Here is a 26,369-nt window from a genome sequence, read left to right on the forward strand (position 1 = left end):
TGATCCAGAAACAAAAGAAAATAATCCGATCACTAGCAGGCAATTATTAAACTCTGTCACTTAATCTTTATTGGCAACTAAACATACTCTTATTGTGGTGTTTATACTTGTGCTTTTATAAATAGATTCTCTTACTAGCTAGAAACCACAAAACTCAGTGTCTTCCCCTCAATTTATTAAGAACATCAAATAGATATAATAACACTCTAAATATTATGTTAATACAGTGAAACCTTGCTACAAAAATACTCGATGTAATGATAAACCACTCCATAATGATATTTTTTCAAATCTTGTTTGGAATTGCCTATAGCCTAATGTTAAACACCTCTTGATGAAACATTATCATCTATTACAATAAATCATTCTATAATGATATCTTTAAAGAGATTTTAAAACTGTTACGCACAACATTTTTTATATTAAATTATCTTGAATTTAATTTTAAATTTGTCACATGTTTTCATTCTTCTGAGAACATTCAATATCATCAGTGTTTTGCACCACACAATCACTGAAAATATTGTTAAAGCTGTTGGTGTCGTCATTTTCTCTGTAAGACACAAAAGTACAATACGGTAAACTTCCTTAAAGGGGCAATGCACCTGGAATGAATTCAAGTAATCAACTAATTAGTTAGTTTTACATGATGAATAAATACTCTGTAGTGCATTTTCTATCTGATAGTACTAACAATTTTTTTAGAAAAGATGCCAACAACAGCATAAATTTGGTGGCAAGTGGTGACTATCTTGCCTATCAATATAATGATAATACCTCTAGATTCCTCCCCGCAGAATATAATTATATCGAGGTTTCACTGCACATAAAACAGTATAGAAAAACTATTTCACATACCTTATTCTGAAATTTTATAACAAACTACCATATATTATTTTCCCCTTCTATACCGATACTAGAAAAACAAAAACAAATTTCTATGCTCAATAGCTAACATCAAAACAAAAAACAGAGCTCTTTCATTCACAGTGATGAATCCAATTTTATAAATAATGTACATAAACCTCCTGCTGATTGCCTTGAATTATCTAAGTTATTAACCAATTCTCCCATCATAATTCTAGTATCTTGTATCTTTCATTTATTACGTATATGTTAAGTATGCATCTGAAATGCTATTAAAGTTTCTGTACTATTATCATATTACTATGATTCTGATTGAATATTTGCTCATTTTATAGATACAGAATTAATTTTGAATTATTTGTTTGTATTCCTTCACTGATTTTTTTTGTTCTGTCCTTCAAATTGTATATTGAAATCATACTTCTTGTTCATCAATATAGATCCATGGTGACCTCTTAACGAATTTTTTTCCTGTTATCATGTAACATTTCATCATGATTAATTAACTTTTCCAAAGTAAAAGAAAAAAAGAATAAACTACAAAGAAAAATTTATACAAACAATATCCAAATATAATCTCCTTTGAAACAGAATATAAGCACTATGACAGAGAATTGAAAACCTCACAAAATAACAAAATAGCAATACATTGAGAACAACTTCAACACTTATGAAAAAAAAAAGACTGCAATGGAAATGCATCAATGAAACCGTTTTAAACAAAAGTGTAAAGCATAACATATTACCGGAGTTTCAAAGTGCTTCAGAACTGGCTGAAAGATTTAATGAGGATTTCATAAATAGAAATTTGGAGGAAAAAAAATAAAATGAAAATTTTTTATTTGCACAAACACAAACAAATGATAACTCAATTAATTTTATGTTCTATTCTGAAACCACTGATGAAGTAATAAAGGATGTAATAACATAAATAAAAGAAAACAAAAAGCAATATATTAAAATTTTCCCCCAAATAATAATTTTTTTTCACCTTATCATTTAGATATAATAAAAAAAATCTCATAGATGCATCAATATTGAACAGATTTTTTTTTTTTTATCCTGAACTCATATATTCCCCTTGTACACCCTATTCATAAAAAAAGGAGATGAAACTGATTTAATAAATTACAGACTGATTTCTATTCCACCTGTTTCTTGAAGATTATTTAAAACTGTATAAACAACTGCTCAATTTCCTAAATCACCAAACCATTTTTCCATTTAACACTGTTCTCAACACTGATTGTGTTCTCAAAAATATTTCAGTGCTGAATCCGAATCAGGCATTGGTTTTGTCAGATTGGCTTTAGTTTTTAAGATAAAGTGAAAATTAAATTTCCACAGCAATACAGACTATGCATCAATAGTGAAGAATATACATTATTTCAAAAACTAAAGCCAATCCAGTAAAAGTAACACCAGTTTTGAAATCAGCAGTCCAAAAATACCATAAAACAGTGAAAACTTCCTTAAGAACACAATTTCGTTTCCCCATTAAGTAGTGTAATCAATGTAGATTCCAAAAGAAAAAAATACAGAAATGGCTGCAATAGATTTATGCAATTGATTAAACAGTGGATACAATCTAAATAAATATTCAGTGTAACCGCATTCTTAGATTTAAAAAGAGCTTTTGATTACGTGGACCAAAATATTCTAACTAAGAAACTTACTCAGCTGGCATATATGAGGGAATATAATAAAATAATTCTAAACATATCATAAAAAACATCAAGCAGTTAAAATAAATGAAAAAAATAATATATATTTAAAAAGTAAAAATGGTGTACCACAGAGATTAGTACTTTTTCTCATCTACATAAGCAATTTTTGTGGACTTGAACTGAATGGAAAATTAATATCCTTCGCCAACAATGCAGTTCTCTATGTAGACGATACGGAAATAGCAAGTTTATTTAAAAAGTAGGCCTTTTCATAATAAATAGTTAGCTAAGTAAAAACTAATCACAATTAAATATTACAAAAACTAAATATATTTGCTACAAGAAACATAAATGATTTTGATATAACACATATGAAAATTCATAACCATTTTCCTAGTCAAATCATATTGCACAGTAATTGCCAAGAAATAGTTTGTGACTATAAATATCTGCGCACAATAAAACAAGATGGCCTCAAATGGAATTTGCATTGTGGTTAAATAATTAAAAAGATTCAAAATTTTGCAGCTGTATTATAGACTTAAAATATAATAGATGCAGATTTTTTAAAAGATATCTTTTATGCATGGATATACTCAATAATAACACATTGAATCTGTGCTTGGGGAGGTGCATACTAGACTAAGATACATGATATAAATAATATATATACAATGAATTAGATTCCTAACAGATAATCCATCTAACCAAAACAGAACCGAGTGTCACGCATTAATCATAAGACAAAACTACGTATATAGAATAATGAAATAGACTAAAAAATGAATAAAGCGCCAAAAACAAACAAAGCATTATTTAAAGAGTTTTAGTTACACTGCTCCAAAAACACACACTCCTACTAATGCAGTCGACGCTCGATTCAACGATCCCCCTTTGTCCCATCGGGTATGGATGTTATATTGGGGAGATCGTTACATCGAAAATGAAATGTATACGATAGTCACTCTATGAAAACAGTTGGGACTTATACTACAGGTCATTGTAATGGAATGGTCACTATAACATGGGGTCATTTAAAATGAGCATCAATTGTAATACCAATGAGGTTAAAAATATTTTTAGTTTGGCAAAAAGCATTGTTTTCGAAACAATAATACAATAAAAATATTTGAAATAAAATGGATTTTTGTACATTTAACAATGCATATGTATATTTATCTAAATATGAAGAGATCATACTATGAATAGTATATGATTATATCAATTTGTAATTTTTTGTGTAACATAAAATTTATTGTATGTGCATGTGTGTGTAAATACTGTATATGTACACTATATTTTGAAAAGCATTTACGGGACAGACCAAAAAGTAAACGAGAAAAAAGTGTTTCTGATCAACATTGTAGCAGGAAAAGCTGCAAATGACTAGCAATTTAACACTAGAATCGTGGAGTGGGTCAATTTAACCCAAATCAAACTTCATTTAACTCAAAAACTTGAGAGCAGATAAAAAAAATTGTGACTTTTCACGATACCATATGAATATTATTTCATGAAAATTTTATTATCTTCACATTTTGTGTTTCAGAGATATAAGCACTTATACCTAGAACCACAGTTTGGGTCATTTTGACCGAACATACTATTCTATGGGAAAAAAGGGATGTAGAAAATTTTCTTGGAGTGATTACCCTTTCTAAAAAGAAGTATTTCTAAATGAAGGTAGTGAAGTATAAAAGTCTTTCAAGGTCAATTTATTGTCCGAGGACATTATCTTTTTTTCAACGAAGGAACGGCAAGTAAAGATAAATATTTTTTATAAATTTGAATACTCGGTGTTCTGACAAGACTCAAGAAAGGTTTTGGGAAAGTAAAAGCTTAACTCTAGAAAAAATGTGTATCTGAAATTTCTGTAGGCAAATGATGTCACAGAAAAGAATAAAATTCTGGCTTGCACCAAATACGTTTTGAATGGATTTCCAAAGCTTGGGAAGGATTTTTCTCGTACGGGGATGATCAAAAAATTGTTTTTGTTCTAATTTTTTGTTAGTATCCTACGTGTACTTGTGACAAAATTTTCACTGGAAATGGTGAGTGCTAATATAATGATGGTATATATATATACCATATATACCATCATCCAGGAGGTGAATAATAAGTTCTTTGATAGTAAGACAGTGACTGTATATATATGTTCCCTTTTTGTTTAATTTTGTACATTTTTTGTACCGTTTTCATGTCTTTGTCCAAGGAAAAAAAAGTATGAGACAGTCAGCAGAAATCTTGACTTGAAATCTTGAGTTTAAATAATAATAATATAAAAAAAAATAGAGAATATAGAATATGCTCACCTTTTGGGCTCTGGTTTCAAGGCTTGGTGCACAAGATAGCAACATCTGAATAAGATACTTTTTGTCCTTTATATAAACATGAAAGTCACATAACTCATAATTATTGACAAAAGCATTAATAACAAAAATGAAAACATATCCAAATGTTCAAAAATAACATGATGAAATTCTTTATTCGTCTGCAATCATATGTAATCTTAGATTTTGCATGACACCTTATCGCTTTTTTTTAAGCGTGTAAAGATGAAAAATACAAAGATACTAGAGGGAAAACATTCTGAAGATTTCGCAATTCAATATCATAATACATTAACCAGTCAGCTAGTTAAACCGTACGTAACAACGGTGCCTATGACGACATTTGCAGTTGAGCTGATTTTTTTGTCTTTATCACATGGATATGAAAGAATAATTTACCATACAAGTGCTGTAACCCGCACAGCCATCCTTCTACTTTATCATTTTACCCCTAGAGGGAGTTGGACAATTGTATTTCAAGGTCAGAGATTATTATCACTATTATCTTTGTCATGCTTTGCAAGGCTGCATTCCCAAGTGGGTTTTTTTTTTATTTCCGATTCCCTTGCAAAGCTGCAACAGCTTTCTTACTCATATATCTCTTAGCAAAGGTTCAGCAGCTATGGATCCACATAAACCTGCTGGCAGCATTTTTTACAGTCACAAGACATAATATGAACCTAACCTCTCATGGCTCCCCCAAGGATGGGGCTGACAATTCTCCAGTTATGGGGGCCTCCAGACTATTCTCATAATTTGTTTTTTCACGCTATAAATTCATCATAATGGGGCCTGTGAAAATTTGATCTGGGGACACATAAGATCCCAACCTGGGGGGGGGGGGGCATGCTTACTCCCCCTCATTTTTGAGGTGTCATATTACATCTCAATACATTTCACAATGTTTCTATTTTTCGCAAAAGACCCTCTCCTTAGCAATGCATCATATGGGCTATTTGACACTTTCTACCACATAAAAAATGTCTGTTTCTAGTTTATGACTTTTCAGTTCAATAAGTTGTCCTCAGTTTGTGCATCACATTTGAAGGTTGTTGGTAATTTTATAGTTCGAATGTTTCTATTCGATCAATTCAAATTAAGTTTTAGCCTTTTGATTGTTTTTGTTTTGACTGTGATGATGACAATAAGAAGGCTCTCTTATGAGGTGTATTGCATGCTCTACAGTTAAAAAATTAAAAGAAACCAAAAATTGGTGCCCCTGTGATGGTGTTGGTTTGTACATTGCTCCTCGTTTTTGAATATATCACACACAAACTTTTGTCAGATAGCCTTTACATTTTGCGATAAAGTGAAAATTAAATTTCAATGGCAATATCATAACCGGCATGCACCCAAATCACATTAAAACTGCACATAAATACAGTGAATAGTTGGCAACGCAGCCCCAAATACATCCTATAATCATTAAAATTTCCTTAAGAACATTAATTTTTTTTGTTGAGCAGAGTAATAAGTCTTGCTTGAAATATCATCACATGTTTAATTATCTTGAAGACATTAGACTAGGTCATGGCTTTTAAAATACATTTTTTCACAAAATGAAATGATTTTTTTTAAATATAAAAATAAAACAATATAACAAGAACGGTTTTAACCAACCTTGGCTTTTTTGAAGAATGGATGTTTCAGTAGTTCTGATGCACTAGGCCTGAAATAATGAGAAAAAAAACCAGCATTCATTCACCGAAGACAATCAAATTTCAGTTGCCACTCAATAATTGTTGATTTACAGTTTCAGTATTGAAATTAAATCATTCAGTGAAATCAACTAGCCTTTTTGAGGGATCCTTCTGCAAACAGTCCGATATCATTTTCCTGATAGTTTTCCCGTAGTTCTTGTACTGATCCTTTTCTTCCGACACAGTATCTATTGTGGGAGGATCATTCTGAAGAGTCAGCATCAGGACCTTAGCGGGATAGGCATATATAGCATGTGATTGAAAATGAAGACTTACAAATTATCAAACATTTCAAATATCGTGAAAGAAACAACAAATTAAAAAAATTATATAATTGTATAGAAGAAAATGAATATTACATCATAATAGGCTTTTTTTCTTTGAAAAATAATAAACGTAGAGCATAATATAAATTTTAGTCATTACTTTTGAATACCTGCAAAAATTAAATTGTTGAATTATGGATTAAACTGACATAATTACAATTATTGGCGTGCGCATGTGCACACACACGAACATGTGTACCTTCATTTTTAACAAGTTTAAATGGCTTTTAATGATTCTTTTTTCAGGTTAACACCTGAGGGGTAAACATGTGTATACCTAACTCAAATGGTCTTAGTAAATATATTGACCCAAATTAATTATTTAAGTAATGAATTTTTTTTTTAAATAGTAAGTTTTGGTTCAGGCGTGAAGAGGTTAACTAAAGCACAGTTTGCATCATTAGAAAATTGTTGATATAAGCTGAATGAGAGCTCCTCAGGACAAATGAATCTTTGGCACGAGTTCATTTGCTGCTTCGCCCAACAACAGGCGATTGGCATCAGGTAAGGTCCAAATTCCTTTACTGAATACTGGATTAGAAGACTTAGTTGCCATTGATTATGCACCTACTAGCATGTGGCAAATGCTAAGAAGAAAATAAACTTGCACTGATGACAGACCATTGTGAAGTGCAATGGCTGTTATAACCTTATCAATCATAATAAGATGTCTGAAATTTTTGTTTTGCAATAGACTTGTAAAAGTTATTAACAATGTGCACTTAAATGCTAAAATGTTAAAGCTAATCGGATATGTTGCAACATGAAATGCAAGTTCAGTCGAGCCCTGACATAACAGTCACACAGGAAGTTCAAAAACATTTGTAATGCCTGATATTCATTATAATTAATACAAGATAAATACTAGGGATGGGACGTATAGTGATTTGGCTGAATATTCCACTAATGTTTTTTAATATCAATTTTTTTAAAATTCATCACAATTATAAATAAAATGGGTGTTTTTAATGTGTTTGAAAATAAAATTACTGGTAATTTTTCAAATGATTGAAATGGAATTTTAATCATGCAATTTATTATTTAAATATTAAAAACTGGTAACTGAACGATTTTTATTACCATGGTACCGAAAATCAAATTTAGCAATGATATATTGTATCTAAATATTACAGTGATACCTCAGTTAATATGATTCATTCTGGAATCGTTTGTTAGCCAAAACGTAATTTCCCCATAGGTTTCTATGGAAAATCGTTTGATTTATTTCAGCTTTGGGCCCAAAATTTTTTTTAATAAGTTTTTAAAACACCAAGGAATGCTATGAAAAAGACAAACTGATTGAAGGCTAAAATGAACAACTTCAAAATTGGATAAATGAGAATATACAGGAAGATGAGAGATGTTGCAGATCTTTTTTATTTTCCAGTATGTACACAACCAACACCACTTTAGCCTACTGAAGCTCGTGTTGACACAACCCAATCGAGTACGTAAATTAGCATCAAGCAGAACAGTCTGGACATTCTAGGAAATTATATTATCTATCTGCATGTATCAGACACAGAAATGAGCTGACCAAATCACAAATGAATGGGGACACTTACAAACTTGATTGGACTGCGTCAACACGAGCTTCAGTAGATTAAAGCTGGTGTGTTTACATATTGGGAAATAAAAATATCTGCAGCATCTCTTATCGTAAATAGCTGTTCTGTTAAATAAATCAACGCTTGTTAAAATTTCACACCTAATTTAAAAAATGTCAACCATTATTTACTCTTAAGTAATCATAAAATTTATGACTTATTTTTCCTCTCTAGATGTTCTTTGCTCCTTTCAGTAGCTCAATATATATTTTGTCTAGGTACATCCTTCAGTAGTGAACGTGTGTAATTCATGTTCACTTCCACATTATTGCAGTAGGATTCTATTTTCAGTTTTATGTATTCCTTATCCTAGAAAATCACCCCCACATAACCACTTTCACAGAAAGGAATACACAATAAAATATAATCAGTAAAGTTTTAAATTATGGAAAACATTCAAATTAATGAGTTTTTTAAATTAGTTTGTTGTGCTTAGATTTACATAGATATTCGGCCAAATACCTAAGCATTATTCAGCTGAACCTAATATTTGGCAAAAGAGGGGAAATACTGAATAGCAGCCGAATATATTCGTCCCATCTCTAATAAATACTCGAGCTTAATGAATAGAATCCACTTTTAAAGCAGCATTTCTCACCTATGGTCCATGGACTAGACTAGAGGTCTTCAGGCAGACTCAGAAATGAAATTATGATTAAAATGAAAGTCATTCACGTGTGTCGCAATTATTAACAATGTTCACACAGGTTTGAATAAAATGTTAGATCATATACTGTAAGTCAGCGGTTCTCAACCAGTGCTCCGTGCGCACTTCCCAGGGGCTCCGCAGCCACTCGAGAATAAAATAAATCAATAATTTTGATTTAAAAAAAAAAGAAGAGAGAGAGAGGCCTAAAGGGTACGGCCATATAAATAATGTGCTAAAAAGGGTTCCTCGAGTTAAACAGGACGGCACCATAGAAATTATTCACTGAAAAGGGCTCCGCAAGTCAGAAAAGGTTGAGAACCACTGCTGTAAGTCATTGGTTCTCAGTGTTGCCAACCTTTGTCAGAGGCAAGATGTCAATATATGCACCTTTTTAGTGCTTTGAATTGTCGTTCTTTATTACACTATTCTGGAGAGTCTTAAGGTTCACAGACAGAACTAGTGATATCTATAGCTAGAGTTCACCATCTAGCTATAGATAGATGGGACTGACAAAACACACCCATAGTCTTTCTCTGAATTGTAAAGCAGTACTTCTCTCATTCAGACTTTGTTTCTGAAAAGTAACTTCAAATTTTATGAAACTTACTTCCTGGAATAAGTTCAATTCTTGCAAAGAACTTTGTTATATCAGATATTCATAAATATGGCAATTCGTCTCAAGTGATATTTTTAAACATTATTTTTGTATTGCAGGTTTACTGGCATGGGTAAAATTTATTATAACAGATCTTTCGTAATATCTTATTTTATTATAAGTGGGCTTGACTGTATACAAATTTTGAAGATAAAAATTTGCAAGACAAATGACATGCAGTGATGGTGATGATATCATGAATCTGAATAAATTATCATATTCAACATAAAAAAACACACACTTTACACTTCATAACCATAAGATTTGTTTGGATGAATAATTACCTTCATTGGGGGATATTTGTGATAAGGTGCTGTTCCAGTCACTAGCTCAATTCCAGTTATGCCAAAGCTCCAGATGTCTGCCTTGAAATCATAGCCAGTCACCTGTTCCATTACTTCTGGTGCCATCCAACATGGTGTACCAACAAAGGTGTGCCTAGCTTTTTGCCTGGACAAATCGCCACCAGTTGCCAACCAAGAACTCACTCCAAAATCTGTAAAGGAAATTTACAGCAGTTTAGTTCAGAGATGTCACAACCATGCAATTACATACAACCCAATTCATATCATTTTTGCAGCCACTTCATTGCAAACAACGGCAAAAACAATGAACATGTTTCACCTGCAATCTGAACAGTGCCATCATCACCAAGTAAAATATTGCCGGCTTTGATGTCTCTAGAAGAATCATTCAAGAAAAAAAGAACAAGATCATCAACAAAATTAAAAAAAAAAGATTAGACTAGTCACACATCATTAATTTCCACCAGCTCCTACCCCAGTACTTTCAATTTTAAAATTTACGACCGTTTCGAAATAGGCGTTTTCCTAGGCAAAATAAAAAAAAAAATCCTCTCCCACAGTTTCTATGATAAACAATGGTAACATCTTGGCACCAGAAAGATATAACTGTGCCATCATATTGGATTTAACTCAATCACATCATTTTGTAATGGTCATGTGACCCGTAAAAAATTAAATATATTTAACATCTATATATTTTGAGCATTTCTTGGTGGTGGTTTTTCTTCAGCCACCTCATTGTGCCGTTTGCCTATTGTGGCTTTTGTATTTCATTACACTATGGTATGCAACATGGCTTTAAGCATAAGAGGTTTGCTCGAAGTTTTTCGCTGAACATGCAGAATTAGAAAAGATGAGATAATACTACAAAAATCCTCATAATTATTATTATAGTACAAACAAACTGAATCACAAAATCAATCCAGTAAAGTGATGTTTGCGCATCACTCACAATATGACAGTAACACTGCAGCACCATATGTTTGCTGAAAAAGCATCCTGGTTTCCCATTCGAACCCACAGAAAAGTTCTAGGCATTTCAGCACTGATGGATGAAGTGAAGGGGCCTTCTCTTAAGGCACATAGACAAAGATTTCCAGATGATTGTTTAATACTGAGATCAATGTGTAATTCTAACAGGGAAAGATGTAGAAAAATAACCATATTTTTCATTCCTTGAAATTTGTTATTTTCAAAATCAAAAAGAGTCAACATTCTCGACTATTATCCACATATTATTCCAAACACAGTGAAACCTGATATAACGATATGCTGTAGACCAAGAAGATATCATTGTAGAGGAATTATCGCTATATTGAGAGGCAGCAGTTTAATATCAGATTACAGGCATTGCCAAAACAAGACATGAAAAAATCATTGTAGAGGGATGTATCGAGTATCATTGTGGTGAGATTTCTCTGTATCCTAATCCTATCCCTCACATTTACTGTCCTCAGGGGAAGGGAAAAATCCCAGTATCCCCTTGGAAATGCACCTTATTTGAGCAAACTCATAGCTACTACCTTCCTGCTCCAAATCATTCCAGATACACTATCAAGCTAATATCCACCTATTTAGGAAAACTCAGATCTTAATTATCCATAACTCAGCTGCGCATTTAGATATTGATTTTTTTTTTACATTAGTTATAGATGTTCTTAAGAAAAATCAATTACAGGGTGCACAGGGAAGTCTCTTCATCCTGGAAAAACTTGCTAACTGTTGACCCTAGAAGCATATTTTCAATTGGATTAGATACCCCCATTTATATTGCAAGGGGGTTGTATATAACATTGAAAAAAAATTAACTTTTTTTACAGACACTTGATTTTAAAAACCCAATAATAAAGTGGTGCCCAGCCTATCCCCCCTGTCCAAAAAACCAAGGTTTTAATGCAATATTTTTGGGTTCAGGAGAGACAGGACAACTTTTTAACCGGGTTCTTTAAGACTGGGTGTCAATATAAAAATTTAATAACTATACAATCCCTTGCAGTATGAATGACTAGGGATGGAACGAATAGTGATTTGGCCGAATACAGATTTTCTTAAAATCTATCACAAGTCGGAATAAAATTGGCATTTTTAAATTGAAAATGAAATTATTGGTAATTTTAAATACATATTCAGGTCTGCGTACAATAAAATATAATCAGCAAATTTTTAATTTTTGAGCAAAACTTTAATATAAACCTAATTTAAAATTAGTCTGATGTGCTTAGATTTAAATATTTGGCAGAATACCGAATAGTAACCAAATATTCGTCCATCTCTCTATGAATGACATATCTAAGGTCTAAAAATGTTATTTGAATATTTTTTTCCAACTGAAAGTATGCTGCTAGGATCAACAGTTCACGAGTTATTTCAGGATAAAATACTTTCCCATGTACCCTGTATGTGTATCTATGGTAATTTTAAGCAAAACTCTGCTTTTTTTCCCTATCACTTAGTATTTAAAAATTAATTTCTCTGTTAATAAGCAAAGTTTAATGCATGAGATATGAATTTTACCTATTGTAATTCTTAATTTTCCAATTTTAAGTCTTTATTGCAAAAACAAAATAAAAGAGAAAATAACTTTCTGGAAAAGACAATTAATTTAAATATAATAATACTCAATATGATGGAACCTTGATACCTCAAACTTTGCAAAAAAAAACACCACCACCTAGAGTGTTTTTGAGAAGTACAGGTGCTTTCATGTTAATGATTGTTGGTTTCTATTTCTGATCAATATATGATAGATAATAAGATACACAGGAATTAACAAGAGAAACATTTCCCCTCCTTTTTTCATTTATTAATTTTTGTGAATAACATTACAAGACTTAAAAAAAAACTTGATTGGGAGCACATCTAGTTTATTCGTATGCTTCACTCCTACCATCATGTCATGAGCATATTAAAAAAAAATTTCTACAATACCCATAGTTTTGCGAACTGAAAGGGTTTTTCATGAAAAAAGACAATACCGTTATTAGTCAACCCATAACTAACTATTGTGTAACCTTGAAAGAGTTTTACAGTTTTTGAGGGTTGAAATGAATCAAGCATTCTGCCAAAATGAGAAGTTTACTATTTGAGATAACAAGTAGGAATGGGATGAGTAGCGATTTAACTGAATATTCAGCTAAAGTTTTGGATGAATATCAATTTTCTTAAAAGTCATCATAATTATGAATAATATTTGTGGTTTTAATTGAAAATAAAATCATTGGTAATTTTAAATGTAGGTTATTGAATTTTGATTGTGTGATTTTTATTTGTTATGGTACCTGACAATCAAATTTAAAAATGATATAGTGTATTTTAATATTACTTAAAGAATGAATTTTTTTCAGACACTTATATTTTACACTTACAAATTTTACGATGTAATTAAGAAAATGTGAATCATTATTTACTCTCAACTAGTAATGCATCATAAAATTTATGACTTATTTCTTATTTTTCCTCTTTAGATGTTCTTTGCCCCCTTTCAGTAGCTGGTCTAGATACACATCGTTTAGTAGTGAACTTGTGTAATTCATGTGCATTTCTACAATATTTCAGTAGAACGATTTTCAATTTTATGTTTTGCTTATTCTATAAATTCACCTTGACATAATCTCTTTCACGGGGAAGGGAGGCGCAATACACACGATACAATAAAATATATAATTAGTAAATTTTTAATTTATGAAGAAAAAATTCCAATTTAAAAAAAATTACAGTAGACTCTCACTAATCTGTCAGACCAGATACAACCCGGGCTCTGTCCCTTTCGGGATGTAAGCCCTTTACCAGTGTGGAACTCTCACTAATCTGGCACATATTAGACCATGGTCTGGTGGATAACCAAAATCGCAGGATTAACGGATGTTAACCGAAAAAAAAGCCCACTTAAAGAATATAAACTTCTGCGTAGACATGAAGTGACATGATTTCTTCTAAGCTTGAAGAAAACCTACTGGATTATTGAGAGTCTACTGTAGTTTGATATACTTAGATATTTACACAGAGATTCAGCTAAATACCTAAGCAATACACGGTAAAAGGGTCGAATACTGAATAGAAACTGAATATTCCTTCCATAGCAAGCATTTCAGAAACATAGTTGTGAAAAATTACATTGAATCAATGTTTATGGAAAAGAATGTTTTTAGCGATAGAGGTTTCTGAGATATCAAGGTTTGAATGTATTAGGCTAGACAAAAATAAATTGTTTTGAATAGGACATGTACAAGCTTTAGAGAAAAAAAAAAAAAATTATATATATATATATATATATATATATACACACACAAGAAATGAAAATATTACTTTATACATGTTCAATTTTTTTGAGCTGATAATTTTATCATAATTAATGACATGCATTAAAAACTGGAAAAATCATTTCAAAATCATTTTGAATTGTACTGCTTATGCAGGACCTTAATGAAAATATGCAAAGCCTAAAAAATCTCACATAAAATAAATAAGTTGAAGTAATATTACTTTCCAAATATATAACTACCTTCTTTGTGATTCAAACTATAGTTTAAAAGAAATTGGATTTCTAACAAGGTAAAAAAAAGAAATGCAAACACAATTTTTTTAACAAATTAACGAAATTACGGCCACACATGCTTTGCAACAAACCCATTGTCATTAATTTAGATATCTACCAGCAAATTGAAATATAAAATGGAAAGAATATAGCTTCACCTTATGTGCAAAGATGATTCTGAATTTTTATCTTCAAACTGGCTGCAGTAATGAATGTTTAACGAATAATTTGCACATAAGCAAAGCTACACATTTAAGGGTTAAAACAATTAGGGTATATAGTTTTGTCATATATATTTTAAATTAAACCCACTTCTTAGCTTTTTTCAGGATAGAATCGATTAATCTTTCACCTGTAAACATCCTAAACATAACCAAACTTTTTTCACAGTACTATAGCAAAATATTCATAAGCAGCACTGACATTACAAGACTAATAAAATGTGAAACTTTTTACTGTTGATATCATAAGAATTCACATTAAATGAAAAACTAGAGAAATCAAAACAATTTATAAGTATTGCACTTCAAATGAATAACAACTTTATATATATATAAAATTGATTTTCTGTCTGGGTGTCTGTATGTGTGTGCTCACTATACAAATCCACAATTTTTGATCCATTGTCATCAAATTTTGTATATATAATAGGTCCCATTTAGTATATATACGAAAAGTTCTTCAGAGCTGGGAAAATGTCCCAATAGGCAAAAACTGTCGGGCAACAATGATCTCTGAGCTTCAACAATCACTTTCAGAATGTTTACTTTAGTTACCGTGGTTCCATAGTAATGCGTTTCATTTCGAATGTGCATATGCCTTTACAATGGTTTGTCATTTCTTTAATGCTACCCGTATTATGTATAATAGTTTATTCCTTTGTAATGGTTTGTCACTTTTTCAATCTTCCCAGTAATTGAAGAAAACCTGGGAAGCGCCAGGAATTGTATATATATAGCTAGTATGATACACTAAGGTCACCAAAATTTTATTAACAACAAGGCAGCAAAATTCCTGATAGGCATGATTCAAACTGCAGTGCTCCCACTCAAAAAATAAAAAGCATAGGACAGGGGAGGATACCCCTTAGACAACATAATCATCACAGCATAATTAAAAAAAAAAAAAAAAAAAAAAAATTCCATGGCACTATTTCAGTATCCTGTAAGATTGACTCGAGCCAAAGCAAAATGACAAAAATGATTTGGTTACAAAAACAGTTTTTGGCCAAAATAGAGTATATATTAGCAACCACACAATTCTTTTCTGTCTGTCCTCACAATATATATTACATACTTTTTTTTGGAGTCTTCCACAGTCCAGTCTGTCAACTTTCTTCAAAATACACACAGCAAATTATGAAGACATGTAAGTTTTTTAAGAATGACACACTTTTTAGACAACTTCCAAAAGCAAAGTGCAAAATGTGTAAATTACAAGGTCTGATATAAATAACTCAAGGTGGACCAGATGGTTTTACTGTGTTGTCCATCCCTTTTTTAAAAGGATTGAATTTTGATTGAATTTTAGCCCTCAATGCAGTACAATCATTTTCAACAAATGAAGCACTTTCATTTCTAGCTCTTTGTTGAGCATTGTAAATATTGTTTATGCCTCTGCATTCCCTAAAAATACAGAAGACAATTGAATATTATTGGATATCATCAGTAACAAAACCTAGAATAGGCCCATGTATCCAACTGCTTTGTAATGCAAACTGTTGTTTTACCTACACACAAAATGAGCACCATAATTTTCGACGATGAATGCTAGTTACTGGCCAAGACCATGAAGTAGTAAATACAAAATTACCCTTTTTTTCAACCAGGCAGAAGTTTTTAATCCCTATTCTACTTGTTGAACCCTCAAACTAAACAAATGAAAAATTAACAGACGTGCCAACTTTTGAAATCCAGAAATCCGGAGATTCTCCCGAGGGGGGTACCCCCCTTCCCGACACTCATAGACTCGATCAAAAAAAAAGTTCATAAAAAAAAAATTTCGAAAAAAAAAAAAATTTAAATAAATTAAGAAAAAGTTATATCCCCCCCCCCCCCAAGGCAGGTTCAGCATTGCCCCTGAGAAGAATATAATTCCATGCCAGTCTTTCCATGCAGAATAGAGAAATCACATCTACATACTGTTTATAAAGTATGTGTTTCCTTTCGTGGATGCTACCAGTGATTGATAATCTTGAGTATATGAATTCTTAAAAGCTTTATATTTAGCTGTATATAGCTTGAAGTTTTGTATTTTCTTTCTGAAGATGTTTAACCGGAAGAAACAATTAAAAAAAAAATTCAAATTACAAAGCTGCAGACGAAAAAACATGTTTACCGCGTGGCTGTTAATGGAATACAATAACGATTATACAGGAATTTCGGCAACCAAGGTCATGCCCCTGATTAATGATCGCCGATAAATGCGACAAAAACAAAGTCGCGTCTTTGCCAGTTGCTTAAATGCGGTCACAGACACTTTTTATGGCTGCTCGATGGAAATGACTACGACTGTCCTTTATGGGTGTTTTCCCTAACGACGATGGTAACTATTGACGCCACGACAACGTGAAAGCTCGCGTAAAATCTAATTTTCTGCCAAAATCCGGAGTCTCCCGCCTAAATCGGGAGAGTTGGCAGGTCTGAATTAATAAACCACCATATGGTCCACAATATACACACCTCGAAATATATTTAAAACCATACAATTTCTGTAATATATGAAAAAGTTTTTCCATTATGTTATATACCTATTGCATTCAAAACATTATCCAAAAGCATTCATTTACGTTTTTGATGGTCTAAACCAGTTTTTGATGCTTGTCATGCCAAAAAGATATGAATTACAAGAATAAAATTTACAATACTTCAAAATTTTATCAAAATATCAGGAAAATTTCACCAGACTTTTTTCATTAAAACCATATATCGAATGGAAATGTGTTAATTGTAAAAGCCCTTATTTTTAAAAAAAGAGGGTGCCTCAAAGGTAGTCAAAATGTCTTATCAATGAAACACCAGTCGAATAAGAAATGATTGACTTTTTTAAAGAACACTTCCCCCTTGCATTCTGACATGCAAAGCTCAGACTATTTTCTAGAAAATAAGTGTCAAATACAGTGAAAATCCTGTATAATAATAATACTCTCTGGTCCCGGTGCACTTTCTTTAGTGTCAGTATATATTATATCTATAACAGTAATTCCTTTATAAAAATACATTTCTCCAGTTCCTTGAGCATCGTTACGTAAGAGTTTCACTGTATAAACCAGGGTTGGGTTTTTGACATGACAAGCGTCAAAAACTGGTTTAAACCATCAAAAACCTAGATGAATGCCTTTTGATAATGTTTTGAACATAATAGGTATACAACATGATAAAAAACTTACTTTTTTGCATACCAGAATGTTTTATTTTTAAACATTAATTTATTACAATAATTAAAACAAAATGTTAATTATAATTTGCAATTTTGAATTCTTCAACATAAGAGCCTAGAACATATAAAATATAATTTTATGGTTTATTTATCTAAGCTACTCATTACCTGTGTTCAATTTGCCAAGTGGAATAGAGCTGCATATTCAAAATATGTATGATAGGGCATCAGGGTTAGGTTTTTGACCCCAGAAGCTAACTCGGTATTAAACCTATCAAAATCTTACTGTCAATGATGTCAAATAGTTTTTGTGAACTTGATAGATATGTTAAATAACAAAACACTTACTTTTATTTAGATTAAAGGGTTTTATGTTCAGAATTATAATTACTGACGAAAAATATCTATTTTGATATTTTAAATTTTCTGATTCACCTAAAATTTTATTCCATATAAAAATTCTCACACAGAATCTGTGTTAATGCACTAATTAAACTCATTTATTTTCACCTAAAAATGTCTTAGATCAGGGTGTATAAATTCACAGAGCTTTAGAGTATTTTCAACCAAAGCAGAGCTGACAAGACTTGATACCCAAAGCATTTGTTTTGCACGTTTGAATACAGCCTCAATTGGAAAACTATTGCATTATAAATGCTAGTAAATGTACTATATCATAGTGCAAAAATAAGAATAACTAAGTTTGACATACAAGCTAGCATTGCCAAATTAAATGACAATTTAGTCCTACAATTCTGTATTTTGATCGCTAGATATATTTCAATGTTATGCGCAATAAGAGTATCGTTTTAAGTATCAGTGGTTATCTAGATAATTTAATAATAACAGAAATCAACATTACATACATGATGTAATAAACTTTTTAAAACACTTATCTGTTGTAAAAAGAGGACAGCAAACGGTTAATATCAATACAAACATATATAACCAGTTGAAGAAATTTTGGAAGGTCAAGAATCATCTTGAATCAAAGAATGTCAAATCGTTCCACAGGTTTTCCCTTCAATGTTCATGTTATGCTTTATTCAAATTTTATCAGAAAAAAAAAACAAAAAAAAAAAACATATATATTGTCCAAAATAATTCTGTCAAGAGTAGAAAATTATTTTAGATTTATTTATTCTTTGTATAACATAGTCACTTTAAACATTGCATGCAATTAACGTGTGCATTTCCAATGCGAATTTTTATATTGAAAAGCAATATTTGAGGTTTTTTGACAGTTTAAACCGTCAAAAACCTGCCAACCCTGGTATAAACTAATTCAAAGAAACTGAAAAACACATTTCAAGACAAATATACAATATTTGGCTCATTCAACATAAAACATGTTTTTCAATTTTTATTCACTTAACAACAGGCAAAGTTTCTCTTTGGTTTCTTTAATAAGCTAATTCATCAAGAGCACATAAATTTCACTTTTTTCATATAGAGATAAAACTAAATAAGGGATTCAATCTCGAATGAGCATATGAAGTATGTGATGCCTCAAGTTACAAGTTTGATTCTTTCCTGAAAACTGTTAGCACCATGAAATGCCCCAGATATCATTTCAACTTTCTCAGACACTTCCTTTTCAAGACTTTTCTCAATTCATTTGCAAATTCAACATTTCAGGCAGATATTTTTTGCTCATGGACCACTCAGAAGTCAGGACACTCATAAATCAAGATACCACTGCATATACATTGTTCATATGAATAAACTGATAATGAATCAAATACTCACCAAAAACCTTTTTTTTTTTTTTAAATTTAAGCTGATTCTGAATACAGAATCTAAAATATCCATATCCTATTTAGCATTGACACACTCTGTTTGTGAACTTCCTTCTTATAAAAGAATGATTCCAGGAAGTCCAAATATTCATGCAGATTTCAAATCTTGTTTGTTAAGAAAGTTATATATGCTTACCTTTGATGAAAATAGCACAGGAATTTCGCCCCTAAATACCACAATCATAACAAACATGGCAAAGCAAAATGTTCACAACTTCTGATTCCCAGTTTGTACTTAAGCAGTAAAATGATAATTACCTGTGAATTTGTCCATTATTATGAAAGTATTCTAAACCTTTCAAGACTTCCCTTAGGACGGTGGCTATCGTAGCCTCATCAAAAACTCCATGCCGACAATCTTCCATCTTCATTTTATGCTTTATGATGTCCAAAAGAGAGCCTAGAAAAAAAAAAGAAAATATTGTGCATTAACATATGTTTTTGTCTGAACCCACGTCTGAAATTTGAATTTAAAAAATAACGGAATTAATACCAGGCAGGGCATACCAAAAAACCCCCAAAAACCAGTTTTTTGTTTTAAATAGTATTAACATTAAAAACAATAAAATTTCTGAAAAATCATTCAAACTTCTAATATAATTAATTAAAATAAAATGTTTATTTATGCGATTAACACTATTCCCATATCAATTAATCAATAAATATTTCTTACATTTTAATAAAAACCAACTTTTGCAATTTAATTATTTTTTGCTTAACTTAATGGTTTATTTTGTGTTTGAAAATTCTTTTATTATTAATATAATATTATTATAATATAAAGATGTTTTCTCCAGTTACTTTCTCTCAGTAGGCCTATGCTTAATTAGGAAGCTATTTTGCAAAAACTAATAAAAATTATGACATGAATGTCGCTCTCCACCCGTTAACACAAGATATACAGAAGACTGGATGTTGTGAAGATATTTATTATTTTAGATGTTAATTTTTTAAGGAAGGAAAAAACTCATCTCTGCCTCTACCGGGAGTCGAACCCGGGTCCCTTGATTGCCGGACGAGTGCCTACACTCTAGCGAAGGAAAATCTCTATCTCCTCTGTAGCTTAGTGGTCAGAGCACTCGCCCGGCAATCGAGGGACCCGGCTTCGACTCCCGGTAGAGGCAGAGATGAGTTTTTTCCTTCCTTAAAAAATTAACATCTAAAATAATAAATATCTTCACAACATCCAGTCTTCTGTATATCTTGTAATAAAAATTAGGTGAATATAATGTATTTAATGAAGCATAAACAATGCAGATTAATTAGCAATGATTTATGATATACAGGGTGATTATAACTAAAGTTTTGATTTAAAAACACTGTAAAAAAAAAAGAATGATTGTCAGAATGACTTGAAAATTGACATGAATAATCCTGAAGAAATGGAATTTTATTTTGGTAAAGGGAAAAAAAATACTTAAAAATGTAAAATTAATGACATCATCAAACACGTGGGAAATTCGCTTGCAGAATGAAAACGATAGCCAGTCACTGCAAAATGATAACTTAATTATAGCATTGCACGATTTCATAATTCATGGAAACATCACAAAAAAAAAAAAAAAAAAAGTAATTGAACAAATAACTACAACTTTATGTTGGCCACCGTGTTCTGGCTATGAGGTGAAAGCATAAAAAGCAAGCAAAAATTCTTATTGCAACAACGGATCAGAGTATGTCATGGTCATGATGTGGATGTGCTTGCAATTCCCCTTTATTAAACCAAACGCGCCCCCACATTAATATTCCTGAGGAACTTCTAACATATAGGGGGATGCGCTGGAGATTGCAATCTGACCACTGTTCATAACACATTTTGAAATACCCCCACAACCAGAAGTTGCAAGAGTTAAGTTGCATCCTGTTATTGTCAAAATGGGTCTTCAGCAGCTGCTTTGCTGGTATTACAATGTGCATCTTAATAGAAGTTCTATCCACACACTAATGCTGTGGAAATGCAGAAATGATGTGGTTGCACAAAATAGATTATACTGCTGGCCAAGTACAGCATCATCTACTTGCACTATTTTCTTTTGCCAAAGAAATTTCCATTGCTTCAAGAGTATCCATGCAAATTTTCAAGTCATTTTGACCAGTACTTATTTGGAAACAAAACTTTAATTATAATCGCCCTGTATATAGCTGATTATTTTTCATAAATCTGTTACTACTATACAGTGGAACCTTGCTTAACTGGGCTTAATAGTGAAAGTATAAAAAAAAACTATTGAATATTAAGACTGGGAGATATACAGTAGGAGATGTGCTACTTCTTATGGGAAAGAAAATTAAAATGTCTGTGAGGTAATGTGTAACTACTAGTACACTAGTCTTTGTTCTTTAAGGACAGCATGATGGTGTCACTATTGTTGCTGCTTCTTTGTGGAGGGAAAAATAAACCATGTGAGATAAATACACCACTACATTTAGATGTGTGATGCAATCCTTATACATGAATTTGCTAAAGATAGAGCATCAGAATGTAGCCAAAGGTTAGAAAATGTGGTAAAAATGAGAAATTTTGGCTTCTGTATATAACTTTAAATAACTAAGACACTTCATATGAAAAAACAAATATATATTTAGGCCACTTTTATGAGACTTTTTGAAAAAAAAACCACTTATACCTTCTTATGCCATTTAAAGATATACCATCAGAATGTACCCCAAGAATATAAAATGTGGTAAGAATTAATTATTTTGGCTAATAATGAATCAATATATTTTTCAAGAAAAAAATTATATTTAGGTCATCTTTATCCAATTTTTTGAAAAAAAACCATGGTTTTAACCAAACAACTCTGATACCAGGGGAAGTTTTTCTGATTTGTTTTTCACACTGGCTTTTGGAAAATGCTAAATGATAAACAATCAGAACTTAGTATGACAACTAACACTATCGCTCAGTTACAAATATGTAAGTCTTCAAAGATCCTGGCAACATAATTAGCAAATCAGCTTACTCGTTATTCAGTCACCCTGTTTATGAAGTATTGTTTATCTGGTGACATTATAGATTATACTGATGTCTATTACAAGTCGCTTCAAGAGAAAAGTAGACGGCCTTCTCTATCAAAATATAAAACTTCCGTAGAAATTGCAATAAAAAATTAATTAGTGCATGCTTAGCAGGAACCATAAACACTTTCTCATGAAATCATTGAACATCCAATTTCAAATGCATTTTTCTCTTAAAAACTGCATGAACAAGTATAAGAATAATGAAACAAAATTTAATAATTTTTAAATGTAGAAAATATAAACACAACTTCACACCTTCTCTGGGGTGCCTGAAAACACTTTTGTTTTGAATATAGCCATATTAAGCCCCCCCCCCTTTTAATAAAATAATGAAATTCCTAAAATGAAACAGAGAGAGAAATAGTATTGAACCCAAGTTTTAATGTGCGTATTCAAACCACACTGCATCACGGAATGTTAACCTCAACAAAAGATTATTTTTATTAACCATTTTAATATCAGATGATTTAATATATCAAAAAAAGAACGAAAAACTGGGGTAACAATATACAATAATAAAAATCACCCAATACGTGATTAGCTTATCAAATTATATTCCATTACTACCATCATAATCATTTTATTTTACTATCATAATTTTCTACTATTTTCACATAAGATTAAAATATGATTTTACCGAGCCAGAATGAAATAAATTTACAAGTACATTATCATTCATATCATTTGCATTGTTTTAATATTGATCACTGCGTAGTGATAGCAGTTCATTTCTACCATTTTTGATAGAAACACTGACATGTTAATCCTACCATCAAAAATATGAATTATCGTTGTCTCACCTAATCTGTTCTGTATACTGAAATAAGTTTTGTAGGAAATCTATCTCAGATTACACACTTTACTTCTAATCAAGTGACTCACTGATACTTGCATCTGATTACCAGTGTTTCTTTTGTATGTATGAAAATCATAATGAATATTTTCCCACTAACAGAATCACATTTAATGAAGGCATCATACAAGCAACTAAATTGAAAATTAATTTGTACTTAGGAAAGTTTCAACTTTTAAATGCACATAATCTGTAGATTATATGCTGAAAATTATGGTATACAATTTCATAATTTTTGTTGCACCGCTGTAATTTTCTGCACAAAAAGACCGGGACCTAAAATTTATTGTACAATCCAAATGACAGCCCTCAACATTTTCATTCCCATAAGTTTTGTCAAGAGGTTGGTGAACTACATGGCAATATTATTAATTAGCACTGTTCCATGCCGCATCAGAGTTGGTACAAGCTGAGATCATTGCTCTGACAAAACTAGTTAGTAGCCATTGGCTACCCTGGTATTTCAAGGTAGCTTTAGTTGAGAAATATTACAGCAGTGACGTAATACATTTGATCTGAGACCACACCCACTGAGCCAAGGCGGCAAGAGCAACTTTAGAAAGAGAAAGATGGGACCGCCTTATAATCTTCAAGAAATTTATTTGACTGACTGTACATAGCCCTGACCTCATCGCCACAGAGACACAATTAACCTAGCATTTTACCACTGAGAGGTGGCTGTGTCTGAATTATAGTGAAACATAAGCTTGCATTTATCCAAGTTTCTCAAAAAATTAACTAAGAATTTCAAGCAAGCAGAACTGGTTCTGAACAGTTCAAAATACAATGAAACAATGATTACATGAAAGGATACATTTCTCTGGTTTTTCCCGAGTACGGCACTTATGGCGATGTAGCGAATAAACCATGAAATACAGTAATTCAACAGTAAATGCGGTAACATCGTATAGAGGACTACTGGGCACTTTTTACATTAACAGCATTTTTATAAAGCATTGCTCATTTGACAGTTTAACATGAAAAACTGTGTTAGAATTTTTTCCCCAGCATTTAACATTTTTACCCGTCAATTATAGAATGTATGAAAATTGGATTCTATGTTTTTCAATGTAAACGCTATAAACACTGTTGGAAGAGAACTTTCTACTTTCTTTCACGCAAAAACAGAAATGTGGAATTCTTTTATAAAAAAAAGATACATTAAAAAAAAACGCCATTTGAAAAAAAGAATGCAATGCAAGTGAAATTTCAAATTATGCTAACTTACCTCCAGAGAGCAGTTTAATGACTAGCCATAATTCTTCCTTTACGACAAATGATGTGTAATAACTGACCACATTTTCATGGTTACAGGCACTCATGGCTTGTATTTCTTTCTATTAAAAAAATCCCCATTTATATAAAATGATTCATAAAATTTCTGGAAATATAATCTTAAAAATATATTGGCACAATACAAAATATAAAATACATAAATAGCTACCAACTTTGGAGAATGAGGATTCGGGAGGTTTTCAGTTAGTAAAAAAATAAGTGTAAAAGGGATCTTTTTTAAACATTTTAGGGATTTTTCATAGTAAAAAGGAAATTTTTGGGATATTCCTGTTGCAAAAACTGTGGCACCATGCAAGTCATAACCAATCATGGCCAACCAGTAGGTTAAAGTCTTTTGGTTAAATTACCTCTCAAGAATTAAATCTTGCAAACCAAAAAATCTGTCAGTCAGTCCCAAAACAGGACATATTGATAAAGCAGATACACATGTCGTGCCAATTTTGGATTTTGAAAGGCCGGATTGACACTTGCTGATTAGCAAATTTTGTTCTCCCCAAAAATTAAATAATTTTCTGCAATTTGACAAAATGGTGGCAATTTACAGCAACGCTTTTTCCCTAAATGCAGGGATTTTTTACAATCACAGGCAAAATTCGGGAGATAATATGTTTCAAGAGTTTGGCAGCTATACAATAGCAATAGATTTGATGAACAATTTACACCAACGTCTAGCCTATATAACAGAGTTTAAGCTAGATAAAAAATTTCTTTCGCAAAAAAAAAAAAAAAATGGGGAGAAAAGCTTTATCAAAATGCTACAATGCTAATGTAATGATTGATGGTTAGATGTCTATTCGTTCCGTACCTCCTGTATGCATTTTTGCGAAAGTATATACACTGCTGGCCACCGTAAATGCAACACCCTGAAGGAAGCATGCAAATAATATGAAATTTACAACATGCATTAGCGGAGGTGAGATATGCAAATGATTAGAATTTCAGCGCACACGCACATCACGCGCGCCTGTGGCGCCACTTCAAAGCGCTATTTAAGGCTTGGAGATTTCGATGATTTGAAATACGGAAATTGTGTTTTTTTCAAAAAAAAAAAAGATCAATTATGCCTCGTAGAAAACAGCGATCATCTTTTGATCAAGTATCCGAGTTCGACAGAGGAAGGATAGTGGCCTACCGAGATTGTGGATTATCTTTCAGGGAAATCGGTAGTCGTGTTGGACGAAACCAAACAACTGTAATGCAGATATGTGATCGTTGGATGCAGGAGGGTACGACGGACCGACGTGTTCGATCACATCCACCTCAGTGCACCACTTCACGTGATGACAGGCGTATTGTGTGTATGGCAGTGACGGATCGCTCAGCCACATCACGAACCATAGCACAGCACATTCAGTCTGTACTGCATCATCCAGTGTCTGCGC

General features: G+C 31.7%; 1 protein-coding gene across 14 annotated transcripts in view; it reads right to left on the minus strand.

Moving 5' to 3' along the window:
- Positions 1-26,369, minus strand: part of fray (oxidative stress responsive kinase frayed) — an 85,151-nt gene that overhangs the window by 16,523 nt on the left and 42,259 nt on the right. For 5 of the 14 annotated variants that reach the window (XR_016194287.1, XR_016194285.1, XM_089245696.1 and 2 more), the window contains exons 4-10: positions 24,920-25,028; positions 20,076-20,217; positions 10,426-10,481; positions 10,086-10,297; positions 6,659-6,792; positions 6,485-6,533; positions 4,847-4,912 (exon numbers count right to left, since the gene is read on the minus strand). Coding sequence is in view for 10 of the 14 variants with exons in the window: in XM_089245696.1 (XP_089101822.1) it covers positions 4,847-4,912; positions 6,485-6,533; positions 6,659-6,792; positions 10,086-10,297; positions 10,426-10,481; positions 20,076-20,217; positions 24,920-25,028 (768 nt within the window). In the remaining 4 variants the exon portion in view is untranslated. Of the gene's footprint in view, positions 1-1,613; positions 1,641-4,846; positions 4,913-6,484; positions 6,534-6,658; positions 6,793-10,085; positions 10,298-10,425; positions 10,482-20,075; positions 20,218-24,919; positions 25,029-26,369 lie in introns of all 14 variants that reach the window. The other 9 variants (XR_016194284.1, XM_089245695.1, XM_089245691.1 and 6 more) reach the window with 3 other exon arrangements.

Source organism: Pholcus phalangioides, unplaced genomic scaffold (genome assembly GCF_987345545.1).
Source record: "Pholcus phalangioides strain wild (caught in Gottingen) unplaced genomic scaffold, Ppha-v1.0 ptg000016l_1, whole genome shotgun sequence".
NCBI classification, from domain to species: Eukaryota; Metazoa; Arthropoda; class Arachnida; order Araneae; family Pholcidae; genus Pholcus; species Pholcus phalangioides.